The 14621-nt window shown below is 63.2% G+C and overlaps 1 protein-coding gene across 3 annotated transcripts in view; it reads right to left on the bottom strand.

Annotated features, from left to right (window-relative positions):
* Nucleotides 1-14316, bottom strand: part of TPCN2 (two pore segment channel 2) — a 28061-nt gene extending 13745 nt beyond the window's left edge. Inside the window, exons 1-9 of one of the 3 annotated variants that reach the window (XM_025878279.2) lie at nt 14128-14316; nt 10009-10073; nt 9214-9290; nt 8687-8864; nt 6983-7099; nt 3170-3276; nt 2541-2613; nt 1218-1317; nt 183-248 (exon numbers count right to left, since the gene is read on the bottom strand). In XM_025878279.2, coding sequence (XP_025734064.1) covers nt 183-248; nt 1218-1317; nt 2541-2613; nt 3170-3276; nt 6983-7099; nt 8687-8864; nt 9214-9290; nt 10009-10073; nt 14128-14239 — 895 coding nt within the window. In that variant the 5' untranslated portion in view covers nt 14240-14316. Of the gene's footprint in view, nt 1-182; nt 249-1217; nt 1321-2540; nt 2614-3169; nt 3277-6982; nt 7100-8686; nt 8865-9213; nt 9291-10008; nt 10074-14127 lie in introns of all 3 variants that reach the window. The other 2 variants (XM_025878278.2, XM_073883351.1) reach the window with 2 other exon arrangements.
* Between the last annotated feature and the right edge of the window lie 305 nt (nt 14317-14621).

Here is a 14621-nt window from a genome sequence, read left to right on the forward strand (position 1 = left end):
GGGGGGGACACGCTGAGGTGAGGCCACGGGGTCGGGGGGGGACACGCTGAGGTCGGGGGGGGACCGGGGGGGGGGGGGTGCACAGAGGTTGGGAGGGCACACTCACATCTGAGCATTTGTGGTCTTGCCATTGGGGGCAGGCTCTTGTCCCAAGGGAGCCCCACAGACCTGCTGGAACTCACCTATCAGGGTGAAGACTATGAAAAAGATGGCATAGGCCCGGTTCTTGGAATACGCAGGAGTCATAACTGAGAGAAAGAAATTGGAGAAAGTGAACCACGCTCACAAGCTCAGGCCCTGATCTAATCCCCACCGCGGCCCCGCCGCGTCGGCCCTCTCAACAGAGAGAAGGGCTCTGGTTGGGAGACCTGGGGGGCCTTCCTGTCGAACGCCAATCCTCACACCGCTGCTCCCACACCCTTGCAGTGGGGGACTCCTCCCTTACACTAAGCTGAAACCTGCCTCCCTGTGAACTCTCCACACGCTGAAAGCTCAGCTCTCCCTCAGGACAGAGATGCAGGAGTCCCTACGGCTCCCAGGACATGTGGGGACAATGCTCAGGGTCCCACTGCACCGCTCCCCCTGGGTGTGGAAGCTGGGGGCTGCCCTCCCGGGAAGGTCTCTATCATGGGGGGGGGTCATCCCTGAGCCCAAGAGGAAAGTCACGAGCCAGGGTGGCCAGGCCACAGCCAGGCCCTAGAGGCCCGCAGCACCCCATCCTGGCCACCACCCTGGCCCACGCAGAGGGGCCCCAGCAGCAACCCCAAACGTGAGCACCACAGCCACCTAAGACCCAGGGCCTGTCACCTCAGGGCTGAGCCACACCCCACAGCCGGGCCTAGGTGGTGACAGGGAAAGCGGCTGGGCCTCAAAGAGGAAGCCACCAGGGAACCCGCCAACCACGCCACCGCTGGTCACCCTGCTCATTCTCAGCTTCTCGGAGTCAGGAGATGGGAAAAGACCCGGCGAAGGGAACAGAGGAAAAAGGGAGGGAGCGAGCGTAGAAGATGGGAGGAAAATGGAAGAAAGAGGAAAGAGAAGGGAAAGAAACGGGAAAGAAAAACAAGGAAGGAGAGAGGGAGAGAACCCAACGTCCTCCTTTTCATGCTCCACCCAGAGATAAAAAAGCCTTACACACTCCTGCCTCCCGGAGCCAGGTGCTGAGGCTCCGCGTTAACCACACCCGCGCCCAGGCCCTGTGCCCGCTCCTCACGCACCGTCGGGGTTGTTGGCGGTGGTCAGCAGCACCAGGAGGGAGGTCAGAGCCTCCGGCAGGTTGCGAAAGTACATCAGCCTCTCCCGGTCCTGCCCGTCGCCCTGCTGAGAGTAAACGTGGCAGCTATGAGGGGCCGTCGGGCCTCTGCCACCCCCCACCCAGCTAAGGCCTGAAGCTGGCAGAGCTCCATCCGCCGCGGGGTCAGCATCCCCTAACCTGCACCTGCCCATCACTTCCCAGCAGACTCTGCACTCATGGCCAGACGGGACCTAACTCAGGGCCTCTGTGCCCAAGAGCCAGCGTCCAGGGAGGCTGCACACCCACGGGGACGCTGGCCTCTGAAGCGGGTCTGCTCAGAACCATGGGGAAAAGCCTTCAGCCGCCCTGGCTGAGAAACACAGAAAGAGACACGGCACATGCAATTAATTACACGACCACATAGACAAACACACACGGGCATACACAGACCCACAAAGACAACGCACACCCAGCGCACACAATTACACAAACACAGACACCCACTCAAAAGAGAATTACAGACACAGGGGAGCTCCGGCTCTCCCGGAATCAGAAGGGACAGTCTCCAGTTCTCCCTCATGGACAGGACGGCCTGAACCCCCCAGTACTGCCGCAAACTCAATGGAAATCGGCCTTGGCTGACGCCCCGGCCACATTTCCAAGACAGAGCTGCAGGACAGCTCCAAGCCTGAGGACGACAGTGACCCCGGCCAGGACGTGAGCAAAGACACACTGGACCACAGATGCTTGGCAGGGGGGAAGGACGGGGACCGGGGTGAGGGGTGGCCGACACCTCCACACAGCAACAAGCTGCTAGGGGCCCAGAAGCAGGGAGGCGCGGGAAGGGGACCCGGGGGAGGGCAAAAGCCCCCAGATGGAGAAGACGTGGGGGCAGGCACTGTGGGGCAGACGGTGGTGCGGTCCACCCGATGGCCCCACATGCCAGCCTGAGGGCGCCTCCATCCAACAGGGCGGGAGAGAAAGCTGGGCTGGTGACAGGGCAGGAAGGGGAGAAGAGAGGAGGGAGGGAGGGAGGGAGGGAGGGAGGGAGGGAGGGAGAGCGGGAGGGGCCTCCAGGCTGACTAGCCCTGAGCCCGGGAGGCCCCAGGGACAGGCACACGAAGACCGGCCACTCGCAGAGACACCTGGGCTCTAGGCGGGCCCCCACTGACCCCGGCTACAAGGCTAGAGCAGGCAGCCCAGCCGGTGCTCCACCGCTGCAGGCCCAACAACTACCTGGAGGACCGGGCCGACCTGCCCATCAAGGCCCCGGGCGCCCGGCTGGGGACCGAGCAGAGCACCGTACCTCCTCGCCTGTGAAGAGCAGCATCCCAAACATGGTGAAGACGCACAGGTGGACCCCCAACAGCAGCAGGACACTGGGGAGACGGATGTGGGTACTCAGCACAGGACACACGCCCCACGCACCAATGCGATGGGGGTCTAGGGACAGCCGGCCCGAGCACTCGGGGAGCCCCCGGCCCCAGAGCCTGACCTGCACTCAGCTACCGGTCCTCCCTCCTAGGGAGCCCTCCTTCCTTGGCAGGGACAATCAGTTCCCCAGGGGCATTTTCTGGGGCCCCAAGGACCCCTGGACTCTCAGAGGGGAAAGGCCACATCCATCCATCCATCTGGCTGGACGGTGAGGGGCCAACCATGTGAGCCACTGGAGGAAGGGGACTGGAGGCAGAGGGAGGCCGGGGGACAGAGAACTGGGGCGGGGTGGGGGGCTGGGAGGAGAGAGGGGGACGTGGTCACGGCCACAGCGGGAACGGAAGGGCGGCGTCCACAGGGCTCTGCAGCTGTCGAGCAGAGGGTACAGGGCCACTAAGCGGCTGCCAGGAGGCCCCCGAACACCCACCCACTGGCTTCCCCAAGGCCACGGTCCCAGCGCCCCCGATGGCACAGCAGTGAGCCCTGGCGCCGAGAGCGCACCTGGCCATTTCCGGCAGCGAAGACCTGATACACTTGAGCGTCTTCTTCATCATGGAGGAGTTCTGCATCAAGAAGAAGGGGCGCAAAAGCCTGCGAAGCCGCAGGGGCTGAAAGACAGCAGGAGAGGGCGCTCCAGTTCCACCCAGGCCCGAGGCCGGAGGTGCCCAAGAGCCCCCAAGCCCCGCTCTGACCCCTGCCGGCCACCCGCTCACAGCCCCAACCTCCTTGTCCCCACGCTCGCCCACTCCGGCTCTGCATCCTCCCCCCACCCCTGCCAACGGGCCACCCTCTCCCGTCAGCCCTGCAGCCACAGCGCCATGGGGGGGGGGGGCTCCACACCTCCCTACGAAGCTCCTCCCCTGCCCCCACCCCTCACGCACCCACAGCCGCTGGGCCGCGCTCTGCACCTTGCAGCGCCCGCCTGCAAACACACTCATACACACCCTCCACGTGCATGCCCTCCACGTGCACACCCCCTGCACACATGCACACACAGGCCCTTGTTTCCTCCTTCCCCTCTTTCTTCCTGTCAGAACCAGAGCGGCCCTCCCGCCCCCGCTGTCTGCAGGACCACCTAGCCTTAAGCGCTTCCCACTTGCCCCTCCACCTGCCCCCCACGTCCTTGCCCCTGACCCAGCCAGTCCTCCTGTCTGGGGTGCTAACCCCAGCCTCAGTGACCTCGGGGCCTGAGTCTGCCCAGCACCTTGGGCCATCTCCCCCGTACCTGACCCCCGAGTGCTGACGCCCAGAGCCCCTTCCTCTCCTGTGTGGCCTCTCGCCTTGGAGAACTTGTCAAGCCGCACGGTTTGGTTTTTTTTGTTTTGTTTTTCTTTTTTTGGTGGTTCATATCTTTTATACAAAAACAGAGCTACCTTCTCTCTTGCAATCACCCTATCTCCTGGGCCGCGTGGTTTTAAGTGTCATGTTTATGCTCCATGGCCCATCCCAGCTCTCAACTCGACTCCCGCCCCACTGGGCATCTTGTCTTAGAAGGCCAGCTGACCACGTCCCCTCCCTACCCAAGGCCTAAGGACTGCCTGGAGGCCCACTCTGGCCCGTCCAGGGGCTGCCACCCGCCATCCTGCTGGCTACAGCCCTCAGCCCACCCCTCTGGCTCAGCAGGCGGGCTGTCCCTGTCCCTCCCATGCCGGTGTAAATGCCACCTCCTCTAGCATGGCACCCGTGGCACTATGGGATGCCACGACATATCTGGGGTTTCTGCACACAAGAGGGCTCTCTCACAACAGAACAAGGTCCCACCAGCACTGGCACACAGCAGACCCTCCGGGTTGTCCACACGATACGGGATCCCAAGGCCCGAGTCAACCTCCCTGGGCTCCATGCATTCTCAGAAGGGGGCCCAGCTCCCAGCACAGGACCAGAAAGCCCAAGGGAACAGCAATAAAAGGGACACTCAGGGCTCTGCGCACCCGCCCCCCTGCCCCCATGGGCGGAGGGACCAGCGTCCCCAGCTCACCCATAATCCGCTCACTGCCCTTGGGTGGAACCTTGTCTCAGTGCCCATATACCGAGTCTCTTAGCCATCCCTCTAGGCCAAGCAGCGGCTGAAGGTCCTACTAGCCACACCCAGGGTCTCGGACCCTCACCTGTAATCAGACATGGAGCAGGGTGCAGCTCATACCTCCTGCCAAGAGCCCTCCCCATGCTGGGGCCACATCAGGGTCATGGACACAGGGACGTGCAGCCTTTATGAAGGATGGGGAGGTACCGCCACAGGATCAACACCAATGAGCAGCCCCTGGTGAGGCCCACACAGAACCACAGCCCACCAACTAACCTGCAGATACCTTGTCTCCCAGGAGAAAGAGCCACAGCAGAGTCGTGACCATGGCCTACCCAGTGACCGGTAGACCATGTATGATGGGACCCTCTGGGCCACAAGGTAGAAACAGACAGAGGGACTAGGCTGGAGTAGGGGGAGGCCCCTGGTCCTCCCCGCCCGCCCGCCCTCCCCCCGGACCCGTGTGAGTTCTTTATGACTGGCCAGCTGGCCACAGAACCTCAGGCCTGGTTTGGAGACGGTTCTGCCCAGAAGTGGACCACGTGCGGCACTGCGGCCTCCATCAGGAACCGCCCCGCCCCCCCAACCCGAGATGATGGTGAAAGGAAAGCATTTTGGTGGCCAGGGTCCCCCCTGTCTGTACCGAGAAAGGTAAAACTTCCCGCGCGGCGATCAGGGCATAGAAAGAACAGGCCAGACAAGTGGGGACAAGGTCCAAGAAGCATGCGCGTGGACGGGCAGAAGGAGCGCCGAGACAGATCATGTCCAGTAATGTCCAAGCCTTGGCCCCCAAGGCCACCACAGATGGGCTGCCCTCTAGAAGCAAAGCTCAGCTCCACTCACCCACCCAGATGTGGCCTCCTGGCAGCTGGGGGTGACTGCAATGGGCCCCGTCCCCCGGCAGGGCGCTGATCTGTCCTCACTGGACAGGCAAGCGTGTGCACCAGAGGCTCTGAGCACCAGGACAGAACCGAACGGCAACGCCTCCTCTCCCCAGCCCACAATTCAGTGTCCTGCCGCTCTGGAAATGTCCACCCCGGGGTGGGTGTTGCACCGGGGACACACCGGAAGATTCATGAAAAGCAGGGTGGGGTGCCGGTGGGCGCGCACCGCTCCGACTGCCAAGGACCACCTGGGGTGCGGCTGCGCAGAGGGGCAGGGAGGTCCAGGTCGGGGATCCTGAGGCTCATCCAGAGCCTTACAGAAAACAGAAAAGACTAACAGAAAACTCCGGGAATCACAAAAGGCAGGAGCACCGAGGACGTGGACTGGCCGAGAATGAAGGTCTGGGTCCCCGCTCAAGGTGAAGAAGCCAGAGGAGCCGGGGAGCCAGCTGAGCCCAAGGGTACAGGGACCCTGAGCAGGAGGAACTTATAAAGATCAGTCAGGGCCGCAACCAATAACAACGCAAGTCTGAGGAGCCGTGCGCGGCTTTCCTGGCCCACTGCACAGACGCGGGTTTGTACCCGTCCACGAAGCTCTTTCCTGCGAGGAAGTGGGAGGCACGCACTGTGCCGTCCATCCTCCCCGCCGGCTCCCCTTCAGCAGCTGCTTACTCCTGCCAGGGACGGCAGCGGGGAGAGGCCGGGAGGCCGGAGGGGGAGACGCGACTGCTCCCCGCCGACCCCTCGCCGGCCCCAGGGCGGTACCCACGCCGGGGGCTGCCAGCCGCCTCTTCCTTCAGCACTGCCAGAACCAAGCAGTCTCTGGAGGGGCCCGGGGGGATCTGCACCCCTCCAGGGCCCGGAGGGCGGGGCGCCGGCTCTGGGGCCCCCGCCCCGGAGCTTCCTGCAGCTTCCTGCCCCACCGCCCCTGCCCTGCCCCTGTTCTGCTTTGGCGGTTACTCAACACCTATTTGAGCTTCTGTGTGAATTCTCTTGGCTAAAGCGCCCAGTGGGCTTGTGTCCCTGACTGGCCTCGGTGGACAAACTTTCTTTCCCCGCTTCTGTCCTATCCAGTCACAGGGCAGTGCGTCTGGGTGGGGGGCAGGACAGCACCCCGGGCTGACACGGGCTTTTTCCCACTGCAGCCCACCCAGGGCTTCAGCCACGTGGCCAGGGCAAGGCCCCAGGGCAGCAGGGGACCCAGCCGGTCGAGGAGCTGAGCTAGAAAGTGGCAAGGCAGGGATCAGGAGTCCTTGTGCCCTCCCCAGGCCCCAGTGTCTCCTTCTGCAAGATGGGACAAGGCCCCATGGCCAATGGCTGACTGAAATGCTAGGAGGATGGGCAGGGGGCAGGGGGCAGGCCACCCAGAGCTTCCTGCTCCCACCTCCAAGCTGCCGCACTACCTACCTCCTGGCAAACCAGACTCAGCGACACGATCCAGTCCATAAGAGACACGACCAGCACTGCAAGGTAGGCCAGCAGCCAGAGGTTCATCCGGAACTGGGCCCACCCAACCAGGTAGCTCTGCAAGAGAGGTGGCGGGTGAGGGAGCGAGCGGGTGAGCGGGCAGCCCCACAGACACCAGCCCCACAGCCAGCCCGAGGTCATCAACACGCCTGGGTGAGGCTGGGGCAGCCAGAGCAGAGAGCGCTTTGGCGAGCGGTGTGGTCTCCACGTGACTTGGGGAGCAAGAAGCTGAGCTCCCCGCCCAGGCTGCCGGTGACCTCGGACAGCCAGTGATCTCAGGCTCAGCACTTAACCACTCCAGCCCGCTTCCGCGTCGGTAACAGGGTCTGAGCCGCCCTGCCCGTCCCAACCACCAGTTTAGCTTATGCCCAGGAACCATTCTAGAAAAAGCCATTCTGGAAAAGGGGCTTTGCCAATTGAAGCTCTAACACCCCACATGGTCCGCTTCTGGTTAGGGCTGGCCCACACCCAGAACCGTCTACATACAGGCCCGAGGGACGCCTGGGTGGCTCAGTCAGTTAAGCATCTGCCTTTGGCTCAGGTCGTGATCCCAGGGTCCTGAGATGGAGCCCTGCATCGGGCTCCCTGCTCGGGGGGAGTCTGCTTCCCCCCCTCCCCCCCCCCCCCGGCTTGTGTGCACTCTCTCTCTCTCAAATAAATAAAATCTTAAGAAAAAAAACCAACCAGGTCCGAGGTCTTCCTCTGTGGCCACGAGCCCCACAGACAGCAGGGGAATCCAGAGGTCATTGCGGGCAGATAAAAATGTACACTCGCTCTAACTTGTGAGACTTCCCAACGCACCAACCGTTCAAAAAATACTAATGAGAACTTCTCAGCAGTTTCAGTTCCAGTTTAAAAACCCCCAAACCTCCTAAACGCATCCTGGGCTAAAGAAGAAACAATGCAAAGCTGCCCAGGGCCCTCGCCCACAGCCCTCAGCGTCAGCAGGACAGCCCAGCAGGGGCCGGGCAAAGGCACCCCTGACTCTGGGGACAGCCCGCCTCACGGTGGCCAGCCGTGTCCCGAGGGCCCAGCACTGGAACGCTGGAATCGCTCCTGTCTGACAAAAGGAACCATGCGTGACCCACAGCCAGGCCCGGCCCCTCAGCCCCTCGGCGTCTCACTGGGAAGCCATTAAGGCTCTGAACCTCCGACACGGCCCAGAAGCTCAAATGAGCAAGGCAGGGCCCACCTCCAGCTTCTGGAAGGACTCGGGTCAGAAAGAATCTAGAGTCAGACACACAGCACGTGGCAACAGGCCCCTCTCGGCCCCACGCCCAACTCCTCCTGTGTTCCTCTTCTCGGGGGGGTGGGAGGCTGGGCCGTGAGAGAGACCACTGGTCCTGCCTTATTCTACTGGGGTCTCTCCTCACGGGGGCACCGCCAGACCCTTGGCCCCCCGCGGAGATCCCACAAGGCCGTGCACCTGGCAGGGCCGAACCCAGACGCAGTTTGGTCTGGAGAGGGCGGAGAGCTGACAGAGCCTCTGCTTCACCAACCAAGGCCTCTGCTCGGAGGGCCAGAGGGCACAGTCAGGGAAAAAGGAAGCTAGCTCCAGGAGAATAAAAATTAATCAGGAAAGCAGCGGACAGGCTGGGAGGGCACTGGCCCGTGGGCTTGGGCACCTGACGGCGCCCACCTGACCTTCACAGAGACGTCAGCCACAAAGACCAGCAGGCAGAGCACCTCGACGCTCTCGGTCAGGCCACAGGGTGGATCCCAGGGGGCCGAGCGGTAGCGGACGTCTGCGGTGCTAGTGAGCGAGGAAGGGGTCTCAATAAAAGCCAAAAACAGGATCAAGAAAATGGTGAAGCTCAATATCCTGAAAAAAAGAACAAAAACTAATGAAAATGCACGAACCAGCAGGGCTCTGGGCCCAAAACTAGATGTGCAGGCAGGGGAATGCCTGGGATGACAGCAGAACAGACTCCATGGTTTCAAAAGGACCCCACGCCTCCTGCTTCGTGCCCGCTCTCGAGTGGTCAGATAGCAGTACTCAGGTCAAAGCTCGACGGCCATGGCGGAGCCTCATCACCGGAAGAGCCCCTCTTTCCTCGGGCTGGGCTCCTTCTCCACCTTGGGGAGGGGAAACCTGCCTGGACCCTGAGGCCGGCCTCCCCCAACCCAGCCAGGCCGCAGGAACCCCCCACTGCACGCCTGGGCCTTCTCACCACTGGCACGTGTTTGAGTAATACAAGCGGTAAAGCCACACCGATCTGGCGTCCATGCGGTGGTTAATGGAGCGATACTGAAAGTGAACATCACACAGGGGAGCGTGAGTGGGGGTCCCCTCGGAGCCACACAGCATGGCCAGCCACAGGCCGGGCACCCACTGACCCCACGACAGGCCCCAGGCAGGGAGACGGGCCGCGGACCAGAGTCCACTTCCACGGCACACGTGGACAAAGGGCTCTCGCGTGACCCTGTGGGGCACCCGAAGCCTCCACGGCCCTGCATGGACACCCACTTCCAAACGTACAGCTGTGCCCACTGCCTGCCTGTGAGGCACCCCCCTGCTATACAAGGCTCCCACCACTTTCACTCTCCAGGCCGCCCCCCAGCCTAGCCCCCCACACGGTTCCATTGCTCCCTTCCATAGCCTATTTCCCGAATTGAGCCTGAGTGTTGTTTTCCAGCAGGGGACAGTCTGACCATCTTTGGGCATCTCTCAGAGGACCTGGGACAGGCAGGCACACGACGGGCCCTCAGCAGGTGTAACTCAACGAAACCAGTGACCGATTCTAGGACTCAAGGGAAGAGCACCCAGCGCCCACCTGCTTTAGGGAGGACTCCAGGCGAGCCGTGCCCACAGGCCCCATTATCACTTTATGATGACTACACGGGCCAGCCACCGAGGCGCCGGCCCCAGGACAGCAAGGAGGGGACCAGCAGGGCAGCCATCACCCAGCCCCCACAAAACGTGAAGAGGAGCCCAAGCCCAGCCACTGGGAGTAGGTGCTGCCCACCTGGATCGCATCTTCGATGAAGACAGCAGCCTGGTCAAAGCAGAGATCCCGCCGGGACCGAGTGCCTGCCGGCAGAGAGAGCCCGTCAGGAGACAAGGCGGATCACATGACACTCACCGGCTACAGGACCACCGAGATCAAGGAAAGAACCTGGAGGCATTCTTCTCCAAGGCTCTGCAGTGAGAGGCCTTTCGCCCCGCAGCACGTCCGCACAGGAGAGGGCCGCCCAGGAGAGCGCCCCAGGCCTGGCCCGGCACACGGAGCGTGCTCCATAAGCGGGCAGCTGCGGCCCCCTCCTACCGCCTTCACACACCAGCACCCGGGGGTGTCAGGGCACGGGAGGACGGATAGGGCCCCTAGTGGGCCCCGGCAGGCTCCCGACTACGCGGGGCCTTCAGGACACGTCAGGCGGCTGGAAGCCTCATCCCAGCACCCCCGCCCCCTGCCCATGGAGGAGCCATAAGCTGCACACTAGGTCAGTCCCTGCAGCCTTGGGTTCCGGCCACTGCTTGACACGAAGGGAGAAGAAAGGCATGAGGAGGGGCGCCTGGGTGGCTCAGTCGTTAAGCGTCTGCCTTCGGCTCAGGTCATGATCCCAGGGTCCTGGGATCAAGTCCCGCATCAGGCTCCCCGCTCCTTGGGAGCCTGCTTCTCCCTCTGCCTCTCTCTCTCTCTCTCTATCTCTCTCTCATAAATAAAAAAAAAAAAATTTTTAAAAAAAAAAAAAAAGGCATGAGGAGACGTGGCTCGCAGCAACAGAGGAACCCCATGGCCCGAGGTCCATGCGGGAGGGCTGCAGCCCGGGCCCCAGGTGGGGAGCAGAGCGGCACGCAGCCCCCAGCACCCCCCAGCCCAGGGCTTAGAAACGAGGGGGCAGCTGTTTCTGCTGAAGATTCTACTTTCAGCTCTGGTCCTTTCGTGCCAGCAGCAGTTCACCTCGTACAGAGAGCACACTGCTACGTGCATGCCTCCAGAGCAGAGGTACGGAAGCCCAAGGCAGTGCGGGCGGGCGGTGGGCGACTGTCTACTCTGCCCACCACCCCCAGGGAAGCAGCTGCCCCTGTCCTCAGGGCTCCTGCCACAGGGTCCCGGGGGCCAATGAGGGACGTGGGGGACCCTGGACAGAGGTAGGAGGCAAGACCCCAGCCTGGCTCTGCCATCACACTGCTGTGTCACCCAGGGCAAGCGCCCACCTCTATCTAGGCCTCAGCTTCCCGCCATGTACAGCCTCCGTGCTTGCCCTGAGGAGCCCTGAAAGTTCTCCCAGGGAGTCTGTGAGGACGGTGACTGCCTGCTTCCCCTGACGGCATCCTGGGAACTGTGATCAGACAGTATACTCTGGTCTACTCCCTGCTGTACCCACAGAGCCCAGGACCGTGCAGGGCTCGGCACACAGTGTCCTCAAAGCTTCTTTACGGAGCGAACAGCCCTGACAGGAGGCTGCGGGGCAGGGTGGTCTGAGGGCCCACAGGGGACCCCATGTTACCCAAACCCGGGATAAGAGATGAGATCGCCACCTGGAGAGATCTAAGGATACAAGCTTCTGAGACAAGAAGAGCCTGTGGGCTCACTCTAGGCCCAGATGCGGGGTGCAGCCCATGCCCAGGCAAGCCATCACAGGCCAGGGGCGTCAGGCACCCCGGGAATTGCCCAGCACACACCAGACCTCTGGCCGGGGCCGCGGGGCACCAAACCTCAGAAAGGCCACCCCACCTGCTTTGCAGCCCCTGACACCAGCAGCCAGGGGCACCTTGTCACAAACCCTTGGTCGTGAACATGTCACAGCTTCCCGCGAGCCCCCAGTGCTCCTGGACAAAGTTCACACTGTCCCCACCTGGCACTACGGTGCCCACCTCACCCACTCACCCACCCGTCCTGCTTCCCCCTCCCTACGCCCTCCACGCTGCTCATCCTGAACTTGGCAGAGCCAGGTTCTCCCAAGACTCCAAGCGCTTACCCAGGCTGTTGTCCCTAACAGGAGTACTGTCGCCCAACGTGGTAGTGCCCCACCCCGGGTGGCAATCAGCGGGCACACCAGGTCGGAGCATCGGGGTAGAACGTCTGCCGCAGAGAGCAGAGGACAACAGAGGCACAAACACCGCGCCCCACCCCAGCCTCCTCTCCTTCCTGTCCCAGGCTCCACCCTGCACGACCCGCCTAGGGCCCCGACCAGCTCCCTGATGACCCTGGGCAGGTCCCTTCACCTCTGTGCCTCAGTGCTCCTCCTGGGTCACACACGACGGGACAGATGTGCAGACTGAAGGGGTTGCTGTAGCTATCTGCTGCTTTTATTCTAGAAGCCCCTTCCGTGGTATGGTGCTCCCTCGTCCTCTGACTTTTCCATAACCAGAAAGAGTATGACTCCCTAACCAGGAACAAGAAGAGGAACAAGAAGAGGAAACACCCTCGCTCTATGGCTGATGAGGTGAGGCTGGGTCAGAAGGACCTGACCGCAGGGTCTGCGGGGCACCCAGCAACACAGTCCCCCCACCCATCAGTAGGAGGATCCGACTGCAGGACACACAAACTGGGTGCACAGAGCCCCACCTGGGAGCCCCCACAGGAGCTTGAGGGCAGACCAGCCATTCTCAGTCCCCACCACCCCCGGGGCCAAGCAGCCTAGCCAGGGAGACTCAGAACAGAGGGTGTCCCCTCATGTTCTCAGGAACCCTCACGGAGGACATGGCAGCCAGACAAGGAGCCCTTGCTCACCGCCCACACTGCCTGGCCCTGGCTCCTACCTTACACTGCAGGTCTCATGTGCCCACCGTCCACTTGGCCAGGACCGAGACCTGTGACAATCACGGTGCGCTGCCCAGAACGGCCCTCAGCACCAACTGCACCAGCTCTGCCACCTGGCCAGGTCCTGCGCCGAGGGCATTCCCAGCGTTCTCTCCGAATCCTCACAACACCCCTCAAGTCAGCCCCTCTGACCACCTGCCTTTTATTAAAGCTCAGAAAGGTCAGGCAACCTGCCAAGGTCACACAGCCAGAAGGGGCAGCACCAGAAAGGCACTCTCACCTCCAGACTCAAAGTCTGCATGCCCTATGTCCCTTGCCCAGGGACCCGTGGAGCCTGGCACGGGTTGGATGGAGAACTTTCTTGGGGACAGCCCCCGAGATGCACAGGCAGGTGGCTGCCCCCGCCTCTAGTTATCCCGTCTCCTGTCAGGAGCCCGCCACCCCGCCCCCCCGAGTCCACGGATGGGCACACGCTATGGGCCCCTCCCAGACAGAGGAAGAAAGCAAGCCCAGAAAGCGAAAGTGCTCCCAGAAGGAACACCCAGCATGACACCAGCCGCAGCTGCACCAGATCCCAGGGCTGACCCTGGACAGGTCCTGGAGACGCTGTGGGCCTCGGTTTTCTCCTCTGTAAAATGAGGCTGAAGCCCTTCCATCCCTAACCCAGTACTCAACCCCCTCGCCGTCTGCGGGAGACAGATGGACTCCACCCTCCGGCCCTCCTCGGGATTCGGCAACTTCTCCGCTGGTAAACAGGAAGGGCAGGAGGGAGCTGCAGAGGGCAAAGGGAGGAAGCTGCCCTGGTCTGGGGAGGCCTGCCCCAACCCCAAACTGAAGGGGGACCAGCCTCCGGGGGGACTCCAGCACCGAGACTGAGAGAAGTAGACTGAAAGAACTCCTGAGTCTACTCGCAGCTGGGCTTGAACCCCACCGCGGCCACCTCCTGGCTGTGGTGACCTTGGGTAGGGGAACGCCCCTCTCTGTGCCTCAGTTTCCCCCATCATACCCGGGAGGAAAACGGAAGCGCTGCCTCCTAGGGTAGGGGCCACCAAGGCGATCCGCGAGCCCTGGGTCCACCCGAGGCCCATCGAGGGGGCTGCACGGGGCTGCGGGGCGCGGGCGGCCGGCTAGGCGACGCCTCTCAGGCGGCTGGTCAGAGGCAGGGCGCGACCCTGCAGCGCGTGGCCGACCCTGGCGCCCGCTACTCCGCAGGGTGCAGCCCCCCGCCCTCCGCAGGGCGGCTCCCCTCGCTCCCCGCGCCCGCTCAGACCCCGGCCCGTGGGACGCGCCCGCAGCGGCGACAGCGAACGGCGCGGAGCCGGCAGGACCCCACGCACCGCCCCCGCGGCCCGCTCCCCTCCCTGGGCCGCCGCTCACCAGGGCCGCCGCGGACGCTGCGGCGAGCGGCTGAGCCCTCCAGGCAGTCTCGGCCGCTGCCGCCCCGGGCCCGACTCAAGAGGGGCTCCGACTCGGCCCGGGAGTCCGCCATGGAGCCGCCGCGGGGCAGCCAGGACCCTACCAGGAGCGCAGGACGCCGAGCGCGAGCTCTATCGCGCAGGCGTGGCGTCCCCGCCCCTGGAGGTCGGGAGGAGGAGGTGACGGCGCTGTGACGTTAGGGTATGCCCCTTCGCTACCAGCCAATAAGAATGGAGGGCTCGCGTGGAGGCGGGGCTTTCCAGGGCCCTGCCTCTCGGGGGGTGGGGCTCAGCTTCCTACCCGCAGGGAGGGGCTCTAGGGACCCTTTAGGGCTGGGAGGAATGCCTTCCCAAAGAGCGGTGTCAGCAGCTCCTGGGCACGGGTTTGAAAGGCAGATTCCGGGGCCCTCCCCGAACTGCTGAATCCGAAACTCCGGGCAGGGCCCAGGAATCCGG

The sequence above is a fragment of the Callorhinus ursinus genome, unplaced genomic scaffold, assembly GCF_003265705.2.
Source record: "Callorhinus ursinus isolate GAN/ISIS: 27379988/994484 unplaced genomic scaffold, GSC_fseal_2.0 scaffold51, whole genome shotgun sequence".
NCBI lineage: Eukaryota > Metazoa > Chordata > Mammalia > Carnivora > Otariidae > Callorhinus > Callorhinus ursinus.